General features: G+C 64.1%; 7 protein-coding genes across 7 annotated transcripts; 3 read left to right on the forward strand and 4 right to left on the reverse strand.

Moving 5' to 3' along the window:
- Positions 1–1,132: 1,132 nt before the first annotated feature.
- On the reverse strand, positions 1,133–3,104 carry AMSG_07905 (protein transporter Sec61 subunit alpha). The gene is made up of 2 exons (XM_013900233.1): positions 3,081–3,104; positions 1,133–2,573 (listed from the first exon to the last, which is right to left on the reverse strand). Exons 1-2 carry the CDS (start codon positions 3,091–3,093, stop codon positions 1,156–1,158), a joined length of 1,431 nt encoding a protein of 476 aa, XP_013755687.1. The 5' UTR covers positions 3,094–3,104; the 3' UTR covers positions 1,133–1,155.
- Positions 3,105–3,580: 476 nt separating this feature from the next.
- On the reverse strand, positions 3,581–4,156 carry AMSG_07906 (ADP-ribosylation factor 5; the record flags this gene model as incomplete). The annotated part of the gene is made up of 1 exon (XM_013900234.1): positions 3,581–4,156. The coding sequence occupies one exon, from the start codon at positions 4,154–4,156 to the stop codon at positions 3,581–3,583; it is 576 nt and encodes a 191-aa protein (XP_013755688.1).
- A 475-nt stretch (positions 4,157–4,631) lies between these two features.
- AMSG_07907 (uncharacterized protein) lies at positions 4,632–5,698 on the forward strand (the record flags this gene model as incomplete). Its single annotated transcript, XM_013900235.1, has 2 exons — positions 4,632–5,515; positions 5,555–5,698. The coding sequence occupies exons 1-2, from the start codon at positions 4,637–4,639 to the stop codon at positions 5,696–5,698; spliced, it is 1,023 nt and encodes a 340-aa protein (XP_013755689.1). The 5' UTR covers positions 4,632–4,636.
- Positions 5,699–5,722: 24 nt separating this feature from the next.
- Positions 5,723–7,012, reverse strand: AMSG_07908 (proteasome activator subunit; the record flags this gene model as incomplete). Its single annotated transcript, XM_013900236.1, has 2 exons — positions 5,723–6,864; positions 6,895–7,012. 2 exons carry the CDS (start codon positions 7,010–7,012, stop codon positions 5,723–5,725), a joined length of 1,260 nt encoding a protein of 419 aa, XP_013755690.1.
- Positions 7,013–7,634: 622 nt separating this feature from the next.
- On the forward strand, positions 7,635–8,481 carry AMSG_07909 (rab 5; the record flags this gene model as incomplete). The annotated part of the gene is made up of 3 exons (XM_013900237.1): positions 7,635–7,671; positions 7,926–8,026; positions 8,050–8,481. 3 exons carry the CDS (start codon positions 7,635–7,637, stop codon positions 8,479–8,481), a joined length of 570 nt encoding a protein of 189 aa, XP_013755691.1.
- Positions 8,482–8,738: 257 nt separating this feature from the next.
- AMSG_07910 (uncharacterized protein) lies at positions 8,739–10,698 on the forward strand (the record flags this gene model as incomplete). Its single annotated transcript, XM_013900238.1, has 2 exons — positions 8,739–10,387; positions 10,432–10,698. Exons 1-2 carry the CDS (start codon positions 8,753–8,755, stop codon positions 10,696–10,698), a joined length of 1,902 nt encoding a protein of 633 aa, XP_013755692.1. The 5' UTR covers positions 8,739–8,752.
- A 48-nt stretch (positions 10,699–10,746) lies between these two features.
- Positions 10,747–15,651, reverse strand: AMSG_07911 (G8 domain-containing protein; the record flags this gene model as incomplete). Its single annotated transcript, XM_013900239.1, has 3 exons — positions 10,747–11,748; positions 11,795–11,894; positions 12,131–15,651. 3 exons carry the CDS (start codon positions 15,649–15,651, stop codon positions 10,747–10,749), a joined length of 4,623 nt encoding a protein of 1,540 aa, XP_013755693.1.
- Positions 15,652–16,626: the final 975 nt, after the last annotated feature.

The raw sequence follows: 16,626 nt of genomic DNA on the forward strand, positions 1-16,626 counted from the left end.
ACCCCCCAACCCACGCGGGAGGTCTTCACCCGAAGCCCGTCAAGTCGCCGTGTTTGGACGATGCCACTCATGTACCTTGTTCTGATTGCCAGTGTTGACCGCTATGACTTGATCGCCATTGTCGCCCACATCTACCTCCATATCGCGCTCCCCACCCTTCTACTTCCATTGACCAACTCGGTTGCGACGCGAGCAGGAGGCGATGAGCCGAGACGGAGCGGGGAAGGTGGCGGGCGAGGGCGATTGGCGCACGACTACACTCGAGGAAGGGGAGCAAGACACACAACTACGCGCACGCATTCATGTCGGCTGTAGGAGGCTCAGAATGGCTGCCCGTGTGGGGCAAGCGCGAGGTGGCGCATCGGGAGACTGAGATCTGCGAGCTTGTCGAGCTGCTGGCGTTCGACCAATGGTCCGACCTGTTCAAGCCGTTCATCGCGCAGCTCGGCGCACCCTCGGCACTCTGCGGCTATCTCTCGCTGGCCAACGGAAGCGTGGCTGCTGCCGAGCTGGCAGGCGGGCCGGTGTGCGGGGTGGCGGCTGTTGATGAACTGTTGGATCGGCTGTGTGACGCGGCGGACATTGTCCCGCGGGTGGCGAGCTTCATGGAGATGGTCGCCGACAAGCGGACGGCGTACATGGCGGCGTCGGACCATGTCTTTACCGCGCAGGAGAGGCGGGCGTACCTCGCCGACTGGGTCGCCAACTACGAGATCTCGGACGTGCTGGCACATCTTGCCCTGCCCAACCTCGTCTTTGTCCGCAACATCGAGCGCGAGCCCGAGACGTGCACCTTTGAGGAGGCAGCGCGACTGGAGGACGAGGCCCGGTTTGCCGATCTGCTCCTCTTCTTTGACGTGTCAGGCAGGCAGCTGCGCCCGTCTGAGTTCCTAGCGGGCTACGATCCGCTGCGTCAGGTCTACGTGGTCGACTTGCTGGGCCATTTTGTCATTGCGGTGCCTGTGGTGGCGGCTCGCGGCGAGGGAGCGGGGGTGAGGCGCGTGCTGGCGATGATCAACACCTCGCGCGGGTCGTACATCGACAAGGCGATCCTGCCCCGGCTGGCGGCAGTGGTGTTTGGCGGTGCGGGTGACGATGCTCTGCAGTACGCGAGCTAGCTCCGAGCCCGGGATGTGTTGGCAACGTTTACGTCGGTTAGAAGATGGCGCCAATGAGCGAGCCACCGGCAGCCTCGCGGGCAACGATCTCATAGTACTCGTAGATGTTGGTGACGGCGAGGAGGATCGAGGTACCGGAGCCGAGGGCACCCATGAGGTCAGCCACGATGGAGAGAGCGCCGATGCACAGGCCGCCAAAGGAGGCGGCGATGGGGATGTACATGTTGAGGACGCGCTTGAGCGAGGCATCGCGGTGGCCGGGCATCGACATCCGCTGGGCCTTGAGCTGCTTGAGCACGTCGCCGGGCGTCGAGTTGGAGACGTTGATCCAAAGACGAGAGATGGCAGCGCAGGTGCCGAGGACAAAGACGATGTAGAAGACGGCGCGGAGCGGGTCAGCGACAAAGCCCGAGAGCGACTCGGGGCGCGAGATGTAGTAGGCGAGGCCGCCGACGGGCATGTTCTGGCCGCCGCGCGAGTCCATGGCCTGCCACTTGCCGAGGAGGCCGGCAATGGGGTTACCCTCAAAGCGGGACCAGAGGAGCTGCGAGATGAACATGAGGTTCGAGACAAGGGCCGACTGGAGCATGATGGGCATGTTGGCGGTGTAGAAGAGCTTGATCGGGTACGACGACTTCTGGCGGGTGCCGTCCGACGAGAGCGGGATGTTGACCTTGAAGCCCTGGAAGAAGATGACAATGAAGAACACCAGCACCGTCGCAATGAGGTTGGTGATGTTGGGCATGTATGGCCGGTTAAAGGCCTCCTTGAGCGCACGGACCTTGTCCGACCGCGTCATCATGAGGTAGAAGAAGGCCACCACCGCGCCCTCAAACTGCGTCCCGTTGCCCTGGTTGACGGCGTACGGCGAAAAGGTCTTCCACATGATGGTCTCGCACACGTTCGTCGTGACAAAGAGCGAAATGCCAGCGCCCAGACCGTAGCCCTTCTGCAGCATCTCGTCAAGCACAATGACAATGAGGCCCGAGACAATGAGCTGGACCACAATGAGGAGCGCGTTACCCATGCCAATGTCCGACAGGTTGCCGTACATGCCCGACGAGACGTTGGCAATGGCGTGGAGGAAGGTGATCACAATGCCCACAAGCTTCTGCGCGCCCTTGAGGAGCTCGCGCTCGCGGCGCACGTTCTGGTCAACCGAAATCAGCTTGGCGCCCGAGAGCAGCTGGATGACCAGGCCCGAGGTAACAATCGGCGTGATGCCAAGCTCCATGAGCGTACCGCGGTTGGCAGCGAGAATCATCCGCATCCAGTAGAACGGATCCGACGAAGCCGACGACGCAATGCCATAGAGCGGGACCTGGCAGCACACAAGGAAGATGAACAGCGACGCCGCCGTCCACATCAGCTTCTCGCGGAGCTGGATCTGCCGCTCCGGCGACTGCACCTCCGGCAGGAGCGGCATGAACGGCTCCAACAGGTAGATGAGCTTGGCTGTCCCCGCACCACCACACACCACATATCCGCACCACCAACAGCGTGAGCGTCAGCACCAGCTCTCACGTGAGTCGGGAAGAGGGACACGGGGAGCCACCAGCCACAGCGGTGGGGCCGTCGCGATCGCAGCCTCGGGTCGTGGCACCCGTTGACGGGGGATGGGCACGGGGGACGAGGGAAGCTACGAGGAGGCAGGGGAAAGGCATGGAGGTGTAGTACTATGCAAATACACAGACTATGTGTGTGTGTCTCGCCTGCTCCCCCACGACTCGGCTCGGGCTAGGCCCTAGGGGGGAGGCGAGGGCCATGTGCTTCAGAGGCGAAAATAAATTGTATGCGGCGGCAACGGGAGGGCAAGGCAAGGGAGCTCAGCTGGTTTGGCCATGACAAGGGTGGCGGGACGAGGGAGTGGCATAACCAGACTCTCGTCCAATGCTAGGGATGGACGCTCATACATATACCTGCCAAATATCTACCTCTGCCTCCTCTATCCTTCTTACGTACTCTCCTTCGACATGGTGACGAGTTTCCAAGTGAGGTGCCTGCCGTACCCTCGTCGGCTCCTCGCCCTCGCTGGTGGCGGGTCGTTGACGTTTCCGCCCATTGGCCAAACGGCGACCTGCCGAAAAACTATGGCTGTCACGAGGGGGCGGGGATGAGGCTTTGGCTCGATTGCATTTGAGGGCGAGGGGGGGGGGGGGGGGGGAGGATGCTGATGGAGACGTACGACAGATACAGTTGTTGCCTGCGCATACTCCTCCATACAGGCATATACATCATATACACCATCATCTGCCCACGTCTACCCATCGGGCCAGTGCGGCATACTGGTTGCGGCCGATGTGGTGGCCGATGTGGCACGGATTCAGGGTGCAGTTGCTGGCGCGCAGTGCTTGGCCGACAGAGATCACGGCGGGTGCTAGAGTGAGTGTGGCGAGCGAGGGCGAGAGTCTCTTGATTCGTCGTAGCGAGAGTACGAGTGATGAGAGCGAGTGGGCATGCGGTCAGCTGTCGCCGTCGGTGTTCAAGGCGGTGGCCATCCACTCAAGGGCGGCCGGAAGGCCCGACTCGGTGGGATCTGTGGCTGTGGCGATGGTGGGCATGATGGTCCATGTCCGCGCCTCGCCAAGGAGGTCGATGAGATCAAACTCCTCGATGATGGTGTCAACGCTGGCTGCGTGCTCCATGTCTTGCTTGTTGGCGAGGATGAGGACGGGCGCAAACTTGAGCTCAGGCTCAGCCAGTATAGTCGCGAGCTCGTCCTTGGACTCGTAGAACCGCTCCATGTCTGTCGAGTCGATGACCCAGATGAGGCCACACGACTGGATGATGTAGTGCTTCCACAGCGGGCGGACCCGCGACTGGCCGGCAACATCCCACACGTCAAAGGACAGCTTCTCATGCTCGATGCCGCGAACGTTGAATCCGAGCGTAGGCGTTGTCTCCACCACCTCGCCCAGCGCCAGGTTGTGGAGCACGGTGGTCTTGCCTGCTGCGTCGAGGCCCAGCATCAGCAGCCGGGTCTTCTTGCTCCCGTTGCCAAACAGCTTGCGGACGGCCCGGACGAGGACGCCGCCCATAGTAAGAGGGGAGTATGTGAGTGTGGGGTGTGGGGTGGGGTGTGGGTTGTATGGCTGTGGGCGTGGGTGTGGTGGGGAAGGGGTGGGACGGTGGCTGTGGTTGTCGAGCGGCGGCCGGTCCGCCACCGCACTCGCCACGGCCGTCCACCACCATGGCAGACATCATCGCGACACTCATCCTCCCCCCACACACACACATCGCAAGTCACATCCACACGACCGACCGTCATCAGTTATCGGATTGGCACTGTAGATTCGGGTGATGGCTATGGCCGTGGTCGGTGACGTCATGCGGTCGATGCGATGCAGCTGCAATCGCTTGGGCGGGAGGGGGAGTGAGGGAGGGGAGGGGTTGCCGACAACCGATGTCACTTCGGAAGGTTGGAGATGGTGTGTGGCGGAAGAAAGAAGGTACGTAGAAACTATTTGTACAAGACCTACAGTGTGTATACTCTGCTCTCCACTATACGGTTGCTTGCGATGGCTGCAGCACCCGACTCGGCGCGGCTGACTCTGGAGGAGCTCCCCGTGGATGTGCTGGGCGAGGTGGCGTCGTATCTCTCGTGCTTAAGTCTGGTGGCGCTGATGGGCACGTGCCAGACGATTCGACAGGCGCTGATGCATGATGCGCTGGTGTGGCGGGTGCGCTTTGGTGTCGCCGACTATGAGGCGTTTGCACGCGGGCTATGCGCTCCGCCTGGTACGGTAGTGGCGATATCATCGTCGAACAACCGATACACGCCGATGGAGTTGTTTGACTTGGCGGTGGTGGTACCGGGTGGGAACAGCTGCGGCGACGCGGAGAGCATCAAGCGGGCGCGGGCGTCGCGCGCGGTGGCGGACGCGCATGAAATGATCGCAATGCTCGAGGCGAGCGGAGTGGCATCCGCGGGTGCGGCCAACACCGTGGCCGTCTTCCACGACCATGTCAACGGTGGATCGTTTGTGACGCCGATGGCGGCGCATCTGGGTGCGCGGATGATGGCGGCAGCTGCCGCGGTGGGCGTATTTGTACCAGATTCCATCTACAGCCTTGCTAGGGTGGATGGGGACGACGATCCGCTCCAGCTCGGCTTGGACACGCTCGGGTACGTGCCTGGTGAGTTTCTGGCGGCGACGAGCCGCGGCCGGTACCGCTTCAGCTCGATTGCCATCGGCTCTGGGCCGCAACCGGAGCAGCTCCGATGGCGATTTGTTCTCCTTGTTCTGATGGTGCAGGCCAAGACCGGGGCGCTGTCGGATAGTCCGCAGCTTGCGGATGCCCTCCTACCACCGATGACGATGTTCTCGTCGACGCCGTCGGTGCAAGGGCAAGGGCAGCTGGACGAGCTGATGGAAGCATGCAAGTTTATGGAGTTTGTGAAGAGGGGGTGGGAGCCCGATGATGACACCACCAAGTCGATCTATGAGACGTGCACTCCCAACTGGCCGCCAAACCGCTACCTTTCCGTGCCTGTGTTTCGGGTCAGGGAGCTGGTCGAGGGCGTCGATTCGTTTCTCGAGCATGTGGTGTCCAATCTGGCTGCGCAAGAAGCACGGTAGCCGCTGAGCACAAGGATTCCTTGATTACACAGCGCCAACGCGCGGCTCAAGCTCCGAGCCCGAGAGGATCTTGGGCATGTTCTTCTGCAGCGAGTCGTGGAGGGCGCGATAGGCGGAGAGAAGGAGCGAGAAGGAGACCCAGAGATTGGAAAAGTAGCGGTCGTCAAGGTCGATGATCGAGTTGATGAGGTCGGCGTTCCAGGGGCGGCGGAGAACACGGGCGACGAGCGCGCCGCGCGACTGAAAGTAGCGGTGGATGCTGCGGAGCTGGGCAACTACGGTGGCTTCGTAGCCCATGACCTCAGTGAGGACCGTGATCTGAACGGCGACGTCAAACTGCTTGACGCGGTCGGTCGACGACGGGACGCGGAGCTGGATCCAGTTCTTGATGGTGGCAACAGTGTCGAGGAAGACATACATCTCGTGCTTGATCTTGTCTGAGAGAGGGAGGATGACCGAGTTGACTCGGACCCGAAGCGCCTTGAGCGCCTCGGCGTCGGACCACTTTCCGTCGAGGCCGAGCATGTCTGCGGTGACCTGCGCAGCCTCGGCGTCACTCGCGCGCCACGCGGCAGGCATCTTGGGCCCCGAAAACTCGAGGGACGACGAGTCGGATGAGGCCGACGAATCGGACGACCCGGCCGAGCACGCGTCCGAGCCCGAGCCCGAGCCCGAGCCCGAGCCCGAGCATGGCGAGCCAGCGCGCGAGGCAGAAGTCATGCCGGTCACATGGCCGTGCGGCGGATGCGGCGAGCCCTTGCTCGCTGACGCTGTGCGGACGAGCGACGGGCGCCGCGATGGCGACGCGCTTGGTGTCGCGGTCACCGACGGAAAGGTGCCAAACGGCTGGACCCGCGGCGACGCCGCCATAAACCGCGGCAGCGGCGACTTGAGCGCATCCTGCGCCGCGCCGGTGGTGCCGAGCGTGCCGGCAAACAGATTGCCCGACGAAGTCACCATGTCCAGGTTGGCCTTGCGGTACTCGGCCCAGTTGGGCGCGTCGTACTGCGACGACGAGACGAGCTCGGCCATCTCGCTGATCTTGGCCGGAATAACCTCGGTAATGACCTTGGAAGCCTCTGCAGCCACAGTGGCTCGCAGCGACTCCATAAACGCCAACGCGTCGACATCCACGTCCTTCGGGCCCATCATCGGCCGCGCTCCCGCTCCCGTTCCCCCTCCAGCCGCGGCCGTACCCTTTCCGCCCCGGCCGGCCTTCTTCTTTCCCTTCTTTCCCTTACGAGCCGCCCGCCGCGCCGCCTTTTCTTCCTTGGACAGGATGCGGATGCGCCCGCCCTTGAGCACGACACTCATGGTCTGTGTGGGTGAGTGAGGTGGGTACCCAGCTGTAGCTTCCCCTGTGGTGGGGGATGGAGGATGGATGCGCCTTTGAGCCAAGTCATGCCACCACCGCCCACCGTTGCCACTGCCATTGCCATTGCCATCGCCATCCAACGAGTACATAAGGACGATGCAAGAGCGAGGGAGATTTGCTGCTTGTCATAGATCGGTCATCGACTAGATCTCAGAAAGTTTCTAGGCTTGCTCCACGAGTAGCCATCACCGCCATTGGTCATGGCGTCAGGACGCGCAAAGCTGGCGTGCGCGCCTGCAAGGCAAAGCACGGAATGGGGATCTGTCAGTGCTGGACAGATGCTTGACGGATGCCTGGATGGATGGATGGTGATCCATGGATTCATCCGCTGGCTCATCACATCCACCCACTCACACATGCGCCCCACAGATGGTCCGCTGCAAATGCGAGGCAGCTCTCCCCCACGCCGCCACCGCTCAAGCCCCCGCCCCGATCAAGCCCCCCCCGATCAAGCCCCCTGATCATGACCCCGATCATGACCCACCCTGGTGTCATTCCCCCCCTCCCCCGCCACACCACTCTTCCCTACACACCCAGTCACACCTCGGGGGACCAAGGAGGATGGCGTCCGTCGACGAGCGCAAGCTGCTCATCATCGGTAAGCGTGTGGATAGGGAAGGAGGGACGGGGAGGTGGAGAGTGGCGGGGAGTGGCGGGGAGTGGCGGGCGCAGCAAAAGGCCATGCGCCCGAAAGTGTTCCAATTTTCCCCCCTGTCCCCCCCCCCTTTCCCCTGTCCCGTCCCATCCCAAAGACGGTGTGGGCAAGCAGCCAAGAAGGGGAAGGGGGCGTATGGGCATGAAGAGGACGAGTTACTTACTGGGTCCGCTATGGTGGGGCTTGGATGGGAGTAGGTGACTCTGCGGTGGGCAAGACGTGCATTCTCAAGCGGTATGTCAAGGACGAGTTCACCCGTGAGCAGCCTACCATTGCTGGGCAGTATCTGCGGCGGACGGTGCGACTGGCGTCTGGGGGGAGATCACGCTCAACGTGTGGGACACGGCCGGGCAGGAGCGGTTCTACTCGGTGACCAAGCAGTTCTTCCGCCACGCAGACGCCGCCATCGTGGTATACGACGTGACAAACCGCCACTCGTACGAGGGCATCATCCAGAAGTGGGTCGACAAGCTCCACGCCGAGTGCGACAACGACGACATCGTCGTTGCCCTCGCCGGCAACAAGTGCGATCTCGAGGACCAGCGCAAGGTCTCCACCGCAGAGGCCATGTCGCTTGCGGCAAACGCCGGCATGCTGTTCGGCGAGACCTCGGCTGCTGCCTCGATCGGCATCACCGAGCTCTTCCAGGAGATTGCCGAGCAGCTCGCCTCACGCGAGAGCTCGCACGACGCCGGCCCCGCCCTTGTCCAACTCAACCTCGATCCCAAGAAGGACTCGGGCTGTCCGTGCTGATTCCTGCTCGACGGTCATGCCTCGACCTCTTCCGAGCTGATGCAACTCGACCACGGCCTCGTCGCTCTCGGCGTTTCCCTGTTTCTCTTCCTCTCCAACCCCGGCCACTGCTTCGGCCGCGCGTTGGCAGAACAAACACATCCTCAGCCCTCACCCTGTCCGCCAGCCGCCGTCGCCACGTGTGCCACTTTTGCACCTGTGCGACCCAGGACGATCTTCCCAGACCCGACGCCAGCTCCACCCACGCCCACCCCTCCCTTGCCCCTGCTCCATGTCAGACTCGTTCTTCTCCGAGTCGGACGACGCCGCCCATGGCCGGCCGGCCTCGGGCGGGTCGTCGGACGACTTTCTATCCTTCTCGGACAGCGACGCTGAAGGTGCGGCTGCCGTGAGCGGCAGCCACGACCCGGCTGCTGCCGCGCTCGCCGCCCGCCTCAAGGCCATGCATGCTGCTGCAGAGGCGACACTCGCAGAGTCGTTGCAAGCCCAGCTGGAGACCGCGCTTGCCGACGCCGCCGCCGCACGGGCTGATGCCGTCGCCGCCGCCGCCGCCGCTGCGGCGGCACGAGCCGATGCTGACGCGCTGCGCGCCCGGCTCGACGAGGTGGAGGCTTCGCAGGACTCGGGCGAGGCACTTGCTGCCACACAGGCCCGGATCGAAGCGCTGACTGCAAATGTGGCCAAGCTCAAGGCCGACGCGGCGGATGCGGCCCGCAACGAGCGCATGGTCAAGTCCAACACCCACGCCACGATCTCGGCGCTGGAGAAGAAGCACGCGCTTGCTGCGTCCAAGTGGGAGGCTGAGCGCGCAAAGCTCGAGTCGGAGCTGCTCGAGGCCAACACGTCTTGCAATGCGCTGTCCGATGACCTCGCCCGTGCCACCTCGCATGCTGAGATCGTCGAGGCCGACCTCAACGCCGCCAAGGCCGAGATTGCCGACCTTGTGGCCCAGCTTGATGCTGCCGACAACGCCGCCGCTCCCGATTCCGGGCCTGATGATGCCGAGGCTGCTGCTGACACGCCGACGGCCGACGTGCCGCTCGCCAAGGTCGCCAACCTGCTCTCGGACCTCAACGTGCTCTCGTCCGAGTCGGATTCCGACGGCGACGTGGAACCGCATGTGTCGCAGCCTGACACGCCGTCGCGGCCGCGGCGGGCCAACGAGCCGCTCCCCGAGGAGCCGGCTGTCCTGGACCCTGAGACCAAGCACCAGCTCGCCGACAAGCTCGCCGACGTCGAGGCATCGATCGCCAAGCAACTCAAGGTCATCGATGGGGTCTCGATGGTCCGCAGCTCGTTCCCCAAGGGCACAGAGTCGCGGAGCCGCGCCGACGAGCAGTACACGTCGCTGGTATGGGATCTTGAGGCTCTCGAGACACAGCGAAACATCCTTGAGACACAGCTCAAGCTTCCGGTCACGCCCAAGATCATTCTCGGCAAGCGCAAGAAGAAGCGGCGGGCGCGCTCGGACACCATTCTGCGCAAGATCTCGCGTCGGCCGGCAACCGCCGAGGGCCCCAAGTTTGCTCTGCTTGACGAGCTGGACTCGGACGCGCTCACCGAGCGGCTGCGCAAGGTCACCAAGTCGCTCAAGTCCAAGCGCGAGGAAAAGGCCGCGCTCCACACGTTCCTCAAGCCGGACTCGCCGTTCAAGTACGAGTCCGGCTCGGCGCCGCATACCAACCTCGTCCAGCAGATCGCTGAGGCTGACGACGAGATTGCGGCGCTCAGTGAGCTCCACGCCGAGATTGTCTCACGCCTCGGCCTCACCGAGGCCGACGTGGACGAACTCGAGCTCAAGCACGAGCTTGACGACATCCGGTCTGCCATCGACAAGCAGCTTGCGACTCGCGAGTCGCTCGCCGCACAAGCCTCCGCTTCAGCAGCGTCCGACTCGCGGGCTGCCGTCTCGCTCCAACTCCAAAGCTCGGCGTGCGAGGACGAGCTGAGCAAGCTCTTGCACGCGAGGACGAGCTCTGCTCGTCCCTCGGCCTGGCCAACGAGCGTGCGCCGCGCTATGATCCGAGCGCATACACCGACGTCCTCGTTGCTGTCTACGAGTACAAGGCGCGCAACTCGTCTGAGCTCTCGTTTTCAGACGGCGACCGCCTTGGACTACTTGAGGACTACAACGACGGCTGGTCGATGTGTGTTAAGCTCGAGACGAACGAGACCGGGCTGGTCCCGTCTGCCTATGCCGAGCCCGAGAACGAGTGAGCCAACTTTGTGACGAATTGAACTAAAAACTTGTTTTCACTGCGATGTCTACCAGTGCGGCTTGGGCTTGGGCTTGGGCTTGGGCATGGGCTTGGGCGCGGTCCGCGGCGCTGCGCCGCCAAACGAGGGCTTGGGCCTGGGCGGGGGCGGTGTGCGGGCAAGCGCGGGATGCGCCGCAGGCTTCTCGTACGGCTCGACGTAGTTGTACGGGAAGACGCCACGGGCGCCGGACGACTTGGAGCCAAGCGCCCAGCCGTCGTCGTGGATGACGTGGACCGAGATGACGTCGCCTTTGGAGAACGACATCTCGTCGACGTTGGAACCGGAAAAGGCGTACTTGGCCTGGACCGTCTCAACAACCTGACCGGCGTCGGGCGCAGACGGCATGACGGATCCGAACGACGGCGGGCCGAACGATGACGGCACGCCGGCGTACTCGCTCTGCAGCGAGACGAACGACTTGGGCTCGGCCGAAGTGTAGTTGCTGGCAAAGGCGGCCATGTCAAAGTCAGACGACGACGAGCGCTTCTTGGCCACGAGAACGGCAATGATAATGACGACGACAATCAATACTCCGCCACCGGCTGCGCCGTAGATCCACACCGGGGTGCCGGATGAGGCCTGTGGCGCGCCACTGCCCGCGCCGGTCACCTGGGTGTTGTCGGCGTCACCTTCGGCCATCGCCACGCTCACCGATGTCTCCTTGTCGGCGCGAATGGTGACGTAGTACCGAGTTCGCGACGTGGCGTCGGTGATGACGACAGACGCGCGCGCACCGGGCGTGCTAGATGCCGCCAGCCGCTCCGACGACGATGGCGAGTAGCCGACAACCAGCGTGAGCGTTGCGGATGCTGACGCGGGTGTCGCCGAAATGGACAAAGTCTGCCCCTGCGCCGCCGCCTGCAGAAGCGCCCGCGCCCTGCCGGCATCGTCACGCGACGACGCTGGCACGCGGATTTCCACAAACACGGGCGAGTCGAGCGACGCCAAGGCATCGACGTTCACGCCACCAGCCTCCCACGTCAGGATCTCCACCGACTTGGCCACACACTGTGTCCTGTCCGGTATAGGCACCTTGCCAAAGCCGCATGAGGACACGGGCGCCGGGGTCGGGGTCGGGGTCGGGGTCGGGGTCGGGGTCGGGGTCGGGGCGGGGGTTGGGGCGGGGGTGGGCGGTGATGGAGGCGATCCAGGAGCTGGAGTTGGAGCCGGGGTGGGAGCCGGGGTGGGAGCCGGGGTGGGAGCTGGAGTCGGAGCTGGAGTTGGAGCTGGAGTTGGAGCCGGAGTCGGAGCCGGAGTCGGAGCCGGAGTCGGAGCCGGAGTCGGAGCCGGAGTCGGAGCCGGAGTCGGAGCCGGAGTCGGAGCCGGAGTCGGAGCCGGAGTCGGAGCCGGAGTCGGAGCCGGAGTCGGAGCCGGAGTGGGCCCGGTGCACTCGTTCGACAGGACGTAGATCGACTTGGAAGAGCCCGAGAGCGGATCCGAGGTAGAGGAGATAAATCGAATGTCGTCAAAGTAGAACGAGTGCGAGGCCGCGCCGCCGAGCTCGTTGACGCAGATCTTGACGCCGGCAATCTGCTGGCCGCCAGCGGTGCCGAGCTCGGCGAGCGGGATGCGAACTCGCGAGTAGCCGGCAGCGTCGACGACATACTTGTCGACGTGGTCGGCGCGGACGTCAACAGTGTTGATGTCCGAGCCGGAAGCGTCGACAATACGGACCTTAAGGGTCGAGGGCGTCGGATTCGAGTCTGCGCGCTTGGCGTAGAACTGGAAGTTGGTCACACTGCCTGGCAGGGAAAGGACCGAAGGGTAGCGGGCCTGAAGGCACGACCACTCCGAGTAGCGCTGGTAGAGGACCGACGAGCCGCAAAAGACATCGCCGCCGCCGGTCGAGGCAAAGTCCTTCTCGGCGTTGTAGTCGCCCCACGACCAATCGGAGAAGCCCGACTCGAGCGCACCGTTGGCATAGACCAGGAGTGAGGTGCCTCCGGGCGCGCATGGGTCGGCCGGTGATGGAATGGCCTCGGGCGGAGAGCAGCTGGCGTCCTTGCAGCCGACACGGCCCGAGATCTCGCCGCCGGGCGAGGCAGAGGTGTGGATGTTGACGTACCACTCACCAGCCCAGAGCTGCTCGTGCTCGGCCCAGGAGAGGGTGCGGCCACCGCGGACGGGTGCGAAGACGGTGTTGAAGCCAAAGGCGATGCCGCCGGTGGTGCGATGCATGTGCATGGCGGTCGGAGCGTCGTTGAGCGTGGACACAATGTTCCACGCCAGCCAGCGGGTGTTCGGGTTGTACTGCAGCATGGCCTTGCCGGTGGCGGACGAGCCCGTCCCGGCCTGGCAGCCCTGCAGGACGGCCTCGTAGGCATCGGTCGGATCGGCAAGCGCCGACGGAATCGAAACCGTGCCGGCGTTGCAGTTGGCGCCGCACCCGGCGACGACGTTGAGTCGACCGGTAAAGTCCTCGGGCGTGGTAAAGCCAAAGGTGTCGATGTCGTCGAGATCGGTCTGGACGACATAGAGGTAGAGCCACTTGCCGGCGGCATCGTAGTACCAGGGGTTGTCGTACGAGAGAGTGTCCCGCGACGAGGCGGCCGGTTTGGGAGCGTTGTCCCACGAGTTGGTGACGGTAAAGGTGGTCGACGGGTACGGCAGCGCGATGACCATCCACTCGTTGAGGTACGAGTGGTGGAGGATGGCCTCCCACTCGGGCGGAGTGGGGTGCGGAAAAGTGAGCGCGTAGGCGGCGTACGGGGCGGCGTTGAACTTGCACTGGTCCCGAACCGGATCGTTCGAGTCCTCGCAGGTGGTAGTCGAAGAGGCACCCGAGCCGAGGGCGTGCCAGGTGGCGCGGACAAAGTCGTCGTTGGTCACGGAGGTGCCAAAGTTGGAGCCGCCGGTGTTCCGGTTCCGCATGCGGAGGGTGGTGAAGCCGGCAAAGAACGGCGGGCAGACAAACTGCGACTGATCATCGCCCCACTCGGGATGCTCGACGCAGCCCGAGGGCGCGTTGGCGAGGAGAACCGGGTCGCCCGAGACGACCCAACCGCCAACGACGCCGGTCAACGAGCCGTCGACATCCTGGAACGCTGAGCGCTTGGGGTTCTCCTTGATGTCAGGCCCGCAAAAGCGAATAAAGACGGCGTTGGCGTTGTTGAGTGTCACGCCCTCGATCTTGTTGGCGGCGGCGTGGAGGTTGCGCGCGCAGTCGAGCTGACCGATGGCGCCGGCCTTGAGGTACAAAGTCGAGACGTAGTCGGTAAATGTAGCCGAGCGCAAGTACTGGGGACCATCGTTGTCGTAGGCCTCAAAGCCGACGGTGCGGCAGCCGTCGCACCATGGCTGCGGCAGAGTGCGGCCGGCGGCGTTCTCGCGCGAGTTGCGCGGAGTGCCGACGTTGGCTGTGGCGCCGATGGCAGTCAGGCCTTCGACGAGGTTGTAGCCGCCAACGAGGTTGACGCCCGCGCGGTTGTCGACGACGATCGAGTTGAGGACGTGGTGCTTGTTACCGCGGGTCCAAATACCGGTCCGGGTGTTCTTGAAGGCCACGGTGTTGGTGATCTGCGAGATGACGACGTCCTTGACCGAGTACCAGCTGGAGTCGTACGGGCCGTTGCGCGGCTTGTACGAGAAGAGCTCCGAGGTGCCGTCGGGGCGCGGGCCCTCGTCGAGCATAAGGCCGGTCTCGCACGAGTGGACGACGTTGCCGTCGCAGAGACCCATGGGAGTCTGGCGCGGGTAGACCTGCGATGAGGCGTAGGCGGCCTCGGAGAGGCCGGTCGGGCGCTCGGGCAGCGAGTACCAGATGCCCATGGTGCAGGCTGCTGCGTGGTTGTTGGTCACCACGTTGTTCGGGTTCGGCAGCCAGAAGCCCGACGGCTCGGAATCGGTGGGGATGAGCGAGCCGGGGCGAGCGAGGACCGCAAGGTTGTGGTTGAACACGTTGTCGGTCTCGGGCCCATCCTCGAGGAAGAAGCAGTGACCGATAGTGTCGTAGCCGACGTTGTTGTCGACGATGAGGCCTTGGGTGTCATGACCGACGACGCAGCGCTGGTAGCAAGAGTGAATGGCCGAGTCGCGGACGTACATGTCTTGGCCGACAACGTTGTGGGTTTGGTGGTAGTGGACCGGATAGCGGCCGAGGACGCCCTTTTGGCCCATCCGGGTAAACTCGATAGCGGTGAAGCGGACAGTGGCCTCGCGGTGGATGATGTGCCCGCCAAACTCGGAGGCGACCGACGCGGCATCGCCCTGGACCTTGACGTTGCGGGTGAGGAGGCCGACTTCGGCGACTTCGTGGCCGGCACCGTAGTGCATAAAGGCGAGCGACTCGGCAACGTTGATCGTCCGCCCGCCGTTGGTCACCGAGACCACGGTGAGGACCTCGTTCTGGTCGCGGTAAAAGTCGGTGGTGGCCACAAAGATCTTGTCGCCGGCCTGCCAGTTGACGGCGTCCACCACCGGGAGCGCCGTCGCGCCGGGGTTGACCGTCGCCGAGAGCATGGTCCAAGTGTGCGACGGCGAGACGCCGTGCAGCTCGAACCGCCCACCCGAGTGGGTGGCAATGCCCTTGGCACCAAAGCCACCACCGATGAGATCGGCTGTCGTGTAGCTGCCGGTGAGCGTGATGGTGACATCAGCAGTGAGCCGGCAGTCGGGCGCGCCGCCGAGCAGCGTGCCTCCGGACTCGATCGAGATGTGCCCGACCGTCAGGGTGAGCACCGAGTTGTCGATGACAAGCGTCGCGCCTGATGGGACTGTGATCGAGTTGAGCGTGACCGAGGTGTCGAGCAGAAGCGTGCCCGACGGAATGGTCACGTCCTGTCCGCCTGGCGGCGGTGTCGACGACCAGCGGTTAGCCACACCCGCATGCGGGCACGCGGCACGCGCCGTCCCGACCAGCGCCAGCAACGCGACAAGCGCAAGGGCTGGAGCAAGCACAGCATGAGCCCACATTCTCGTCGCTACAGGAGTCGGTGTAAGATGTGAGACAAGGATGAGTAGGAGTGGTGCTGGCAGTGCTGGCAGTGCTGGCGGCGGCGGTAGTGCTGGTGCTTGTGCTGGCTATCATAGAAGGTGGTAAGGGGCGTACCTTTTTTCGGGGAGGGGAAGCGAGAGAAGAATGTGGGAAACGAGCGGCAAAAAAAACCAATGCGGATGCGTGCGCGCCCATCGGGGCGCCAGAGCTTCCTCGAGTTGTGTCGAGCACAAGCCGCCTGCGTGGACACACCTGGATACAACTACCTCGGCGGGCGCCGCAGTACCATCATCGCATGTGCGTCCGTCGAGTCCAAGACGCTCGACCTCGAGTGCGCTTGTTTAAGGGGTTCTGGGTGCCGCATACTCGGACAGACCGCGGAAACACGCTGGTGGCTAGAGCTTGGACTTGAGATACGAGCCCGAGGAGCCGATGGCGTAGGGCGCCTCTGCAGCAGTGGCAAGCTTGACGGCGCGGACGACGTCGGCGACGACGGCGGTGGGGAGGTGCTGCGAGATGGGGAGGTAGACCATGTCGGAGAGGATGGCGGTGGCGTTGACCGGCTGCAGGAGGCGGGCGCGGTCGGGGCTGGCCGAGGCGATGGCGGGCGGGACTGGGACCGGGTCCATTTGCGATGCGCCCTTGGTGGCGTCGATGCCAATGGCGCGGAGGGCGGCGATGACCTTGGGTGGGTCGTGGGCCATGATGGGGAAGAGCCAGTACGAGTGGACGCGAGTGGCGGCGCCGGGAACGACGACAGTGTCGGGCAGAGCGGCGCGGACCCACTCGCAGACGGCCATGCGGGCTGCAAGCGCATCGTCGGCGAGCGAAGGGGCGCGGAGGCGATGGAGGAGCAGGGCGAGCAGCGGCGCCGAGGCCCGGTGGTGGATCTGGTCGAAAAAGGCATCGCCAGGAAAGCCGCGGATCATGCCAGTGATGAGCTCGTCGAGCGA

This window comes from Thecamonas trahens (genome assembly GCF_000142905.1).
Source record: "Thecamonas trahens ATCC 50062 unplaced genomic scaffold supercont1.38, whole genome shotgun sequence".
In the NCBI taxonomy this organism is placed as follows: domain Eukaryota; order Apusomonadida; family Apusomonadidae; genus Thecamonas; species Thecamonas trahens.